The sequence below is a fragment of the Cyprinodon variegatus genome, unplaced genomic scaffold, assembly GCF_000732505.1.
Source record: "Cyprinodon variegatus isolate N-32 unplaced genomic scaffold, C_variegatus-1.0 Scaffold189, whole genome shotgun sequence".
NCBI lineage: Eukaryota > Metazoa > Chordata > Actinopteri > Cyprinodontiformes > Cyprinodontidae > Cyprinodon > Cyprinodon variegatus.
In genome coordinates, this window is record NW_015150642.1 from 845,852 (window position 1) to 850,675 (window position 4,824).

General features: G+C 42.9%; 1 protein-coding gene across 1 annotated transcript in view; it reads left to right on the plus strand.

Annotated features, from left to right (window-relative positions):
- ryr2 (ryanodine receptor 2 (cardiac)) overlaps nucleotides 1–4,824 on the plus strand; it is a 250,576-nt gene that overhangs the window by 59,559 nt on the left and 186,193 nt on the right. Inside the window, exons 7-10 of the mRNA XM_015379302.1 lie at nucleotides 433–529; nucleotides 1,257–1,331; nucleotides 3,072–3,228; nucleotides 3,314–3,478. Of these exons, the coding sequence (XP_015234788.1) occupies nucleotides 433–529; nucleotides 1,257–1,331; nucleotides 3,072–3,228; nucleotides 3,314–3,478 (494 nt within the window). The remainder of the gene's footprint in view (nucleotides 1–432; nucleotides 530–1,256; nucleotides 1,332–3,071; nucleotides 3,229–3,313; nucleotides 3,479–4,824) is intronic.

The window sequence follows — 4,824 nt, forward strand, 5'->3', positions numbered from 1 at the left end:
ATATATATATACATATATATATATATATATATATATGTATATATATATATGAAAAATGTGTTGATGGCAGTCAAATTGCCATTAAAAGAGCATTAAACAGCCTTAAATTAGAGTTACTCATTCCTGTATATACCCTGTTTATAGAGTAATTTAAAATAATTTTAATAAAATGTCACAGGTGATGGTATGGTCATTTAAGAAGGGGAATACCCCCCCCCCCCCCCCATCACCTGTCAACTCAAATACTGCCCCCTTCTAATAGCCATCATAAAGTTGCCACCATTTAGTTCCCACCTTTTCTTCCTAAAAATGTCTTTCAGCCTCATCTTGGCAGCAACCTTAGCTGCTGTTAATGTTCCAGTTCTGCTGCGGTTCCAGTTTTTTTTTTGTCTTTCTGTTCTTGATGCTTCTGTGTTTCCCTGTCATCTGTAGGGTTCCTGATCGGCGGGGACGTGTTGCGCCTCCTCCATGGTCACATGGACGAATGTCTGACTGTTCCTTCTGGGGAGCACGGAGACGAACAGAGAAGGTGATGTGTCCTAAATCTCAATTCTCTCACCCATAATAAATTAAAAAACACTTTAAAAAGTCGTTTAAAAAAAGTTTTTCCTTTAACTACTGAGTTCTGGAGAATCTTTCTGTTTTCTTAACATCTCTCAGGTTAAGAAAACTTGAGTAACTTTATTATTCCCAAAGGGAGACTAAATGCTGCAGTAACTCATCAGTTATTTTTGATCCAGATATTGTAGATGTAGATCCTGCAGTCAGGAAGGATCTCCTGTAGAGGTCTGTCTGCAGCAATTCTGGATCAGTCTCTGACTGAAGACACTCTGTTGGTGTCCAAGAGTCTGATGAAGAGGATGCTCACTGTTGTCCATCATCTGGAGGAGTTCCTAGAACAGAGCCGACCTTCTTTATCAGCTTTGAAATGAAATTCTTTTAGTTTTTGTGTCCTTTTCATCAGAAGCTAACGGCCTCAGGAGCGTTTAGCTGTAGCTGAAGTCTCCACGGCGACTGAGGCTCAGAGAGGAGCTCCTTTATAGTTTGAAGACGTTCCCTCTGGAAGCAGCCATGTTATTTCTCAGCCCCGCTGAAAGTGTCTGCGTCCTCCCCCTCACCGACAGCAGCTCTGTCTGTGACTCATCAGTCTACACAGACATTACCACGCACGGCGGGAAAGTAAAACTACCGCAGGAGCGTTAGAGTGTGGAAGGCAGTGTTTGTGGTTTGGTCTAACGGGATGATTTGCTCTCCAGGTCGGTGCACTACGAAGGAGGAGCGGTTTCAAGTCACGCCAGGTCCCTGTGGAGGCTGGAGACTCTGCGCGTCATGTGAGCACAGCTTCCTCACAACGGTTCTGTTCACTGAGCCTCATATCACTGTAGGAACCAGCGGAGCCAAGCAGCCACAGCACACACTGCTGCTGCTGCTGCAGCTGAGCGACGGATGAGCGGCTGCTGCAGAGTCACAGATTTTATTCAAACTGTTCATCACATGCCGCTGCTTCGCTCTCATAGATGCTAAGTACCATGGATTGCAAAAACTCTGTAAACATTGTTTTCTGTAACAACAAACCTAACAGGCCTCAAAATATCATGGAGGTTAAAGACAAACCAGCCGATGCATTTATCACTAATTAATTAAAGACAATAACACAGAATCCTGGGTTATATATATGCATACACACATTAAATAAGGAAAATTTAATTAAAAAGTAAATTTAGTTCAGTGACTAAAGTGAAGAACATGATTTATAGATTAATTACTCATTATTTCTAGATTAATCTCATGAGTTATATATAATCTCTCACAATTTATAGATTAACTGCTCATGATTTATAGATGAATTACTCATAATTTTGATTTATAGATGAATTACTCATGATTTATATATTAATCTTGTCATGGTTTTATCAAGAGCTCGAACCCACATTCAGAAAACCAACACAGACAGACCAGGGGAAAGTTTAACAGGTTTGTTGAGCTCTGAACGCTGCTCAACCGGAACTAGAAACTGAGTGGAAGACACTGCGGTTAGTTCAGGCTCAGTAGGAAATTTGATTCTTGAACTTGAAGAGGAGAAATAGATTGCATACTCACGTTTCCAGAAAATGGTTGACTCTTTGACTCCAGTCGGTGTGCGGTAGTTCCAGTGTTTGTCTCATTCAGTGGAGGGCGGACAGGGTTTACCCAGAATGCGGTTGTTTATAGGTGAACGGAGAAGCTGACTGCCACTTAGATTTCCTGCGGTACTTGAACGGGTTGTTGTGGAGATGAATCCCCTGCTCAGAGAGAAGCCCCAGGGATTCCTTGGGGAAAAGGGTTGATCAGAATCACACCCTTGAATCCTCAGTTCAGCTTGATTCTCAGAAGATCCTTCCAGGGGAGAGAAGATCCGAAACATCCAGTTTGCAGGATGACTTCCTGCCGAGAGGCAAAGACAAAAACAAAGTTAAACTCAGGTAGAACAAAAATTTGTTTGACTCAGCAAAACTCAGCTTGGCTAGGGTACCCAAAACTGGCAAACACTCTGGCATCGAGGTAGTGACAGTCAGGAGCTTAAGAGCACTCCGTTAACGAGGTGTGAGGAGGCGGACCAGAACCAGGCGCCTCCTGGTGGAGGAAGGAAGACAAACACACAAAACACAAACCACACAGACAGGAATCCTAACAAATCTCATGATTTATAGATACATTTATAGATTTATAACTGAAGTCTTCAAGGCTTAATTTAAAGCCTAAAAAGCTGATTTGATGTTTATGTGAATCCCTTTATTGTCCCACACTGGAGAAATTCCCTCTCTGCATTTAACCCATCCCCTTAGGGAGCAGTGGGCTGCCATTGTGCGGCGCCCGGGGAGCAGAGTGGGGTTAAGGGTCTTGCTCAGGGACCCAGAGTGGCAGGGTGTGGGGATTGAACCGGGTACTAGCAACCTTCTCAGAGCACAGTGTTCTGCTCTAACCACTAGGCCAATTGATAGTATAGGAATATAACATAAAAAATGAAAAAAAAAAAGAAATAAAAGACCTGATCCATGTATCTGTCTTTAAAGCTGAGGTATTTTTTCCAGGTGGAGTGGGAGTCATATCCGCTGGGGTCAGCCCTTCAGACTCAGACACGTAACCACGGGGAAGTATCTCAGTCTGACTGAGGAGAAGTCTCTTCTCCTGATGGACAAAGAGAAGGCGGATGTCAGGTCCACTGCCTTCTGCTTCAGGGCGTCCAAGGTCAGTGCTTGGTGCCAACAGACCTGGTGCCAAAGAGCGACCTGATGACCTGACTGGGGTTCTGTTCTCTGCTGTTTCCTGTCAGGAAAAGCTGGATCCTGGTGTGAGGAAGGAAGTGGATGGGATGGGCACGCCGGACATTAAATATGGCGACTCTGTGTGCTACATCCAACATGTCAACACCTGCCTGTGGCTGACGTACCAAACCATTGATGCAAAGTGTGCACGAATGGGCGGAGTCCAGAGAAAGGTAAGACACCAGAGACGATCTGTAAGTTTGAGACTTGGTCTCTGATTTCTATGTTTATGATGCTTTATTTTATTAAATGTTTTCCATCTAGAACAGCAGTTGACAGCTGCTGTTCTTCAGAAACCATAATATCCATTTCTTTAATGCAACACAAACATGCAACAGAAACAGGAGTAATATTTTTATAGATCTCTCAGAAATTAATTTCCCTTTAGACAATATGCTGTTTAAACTCCCCTGATACAGTCAGCTGACAGTAATAAACATTTATCAGCCTCAGGCATAGGCTAAATGTTGGATAAATGTACGTTTTTTTCTTTTCCTCCTGTCACTCTGACCTTAGGGGGCGGCAGAGGCGTTTAGGCCCCACAAACTTGGAAAGCCCTGGTAACCACCCTTGGCATCCCTTTCCCCGAATCCAGAGGCACAGTTCTAGTTTTCTACTAATAACTCTATCGATTTATTAATTTGATTAATTAATTATTTCATATTAATTGAGCTGAATGAATAGATAAATCCTCCTCAGATGTGTGTGTGTGAATGGTTGTTTGTCCTGTGATGGACTGGTGACCTGTCCAGGGTGGACCCCGCCTCTCGCCAGTAGACAGCTGGAGATAGGCAGCGGCCTCAGCGCCACCATGACAAGCACTGGGAAAAAAATGAATGGATGGAAGTTAAATTGGCTTACTTTATTAAACTCTCGTATTTTCAGATATATTTTGGCCCTCCAAACACCCGATGACTCCACAGTGACTGAAAACCATCTCACTTGGTGAATCGTTTCCCCCATTTTGGAAACCCCCTGTTATTTATTAATGTTCAACCAATTAGTCTGGGTTTGAAGTCTGAGTGAAAAGCAGCCAATGGAGAGCAGGAACCGAACTGCTGACGTTTGGTCCCTAAATGCCTCCATCCTGGTCTGCAGAGGAAAAGATGCTGAAGGTTTTTTGAGTTTCAGTTGGATTAAAAATCAGCTTTACTTTCTAACAACCAGCTTATTGTGAAACTAAAAGTCTCTTTTTGCAGCTCCTCCTTTTTTCCTCCTTCACCTCTAATATCATTTTTCACTGGCTGTTTTTCCTGAAAAGATAATAGAACATTTTTGTAGCCAGTTTCAGCAGCAAGACATAAAAAAGCAGAAGTGTACATCACAGGGGCATAAAGGCAGGCCAAATGTTTCAGAAAAAAAAAAAAACTATAATAAAGCTATTTGATGCAGGTCCAGCAGATTCTGCAACAGCTTCTTCCCCACTGAGATCAGATGGCTGAATGTTGAAAAAACTGGGGAAAAAAGCTGAATGTTGGAAAAGCAGTCTCTACATCACTGCTGCACTTTAAGAAATGGA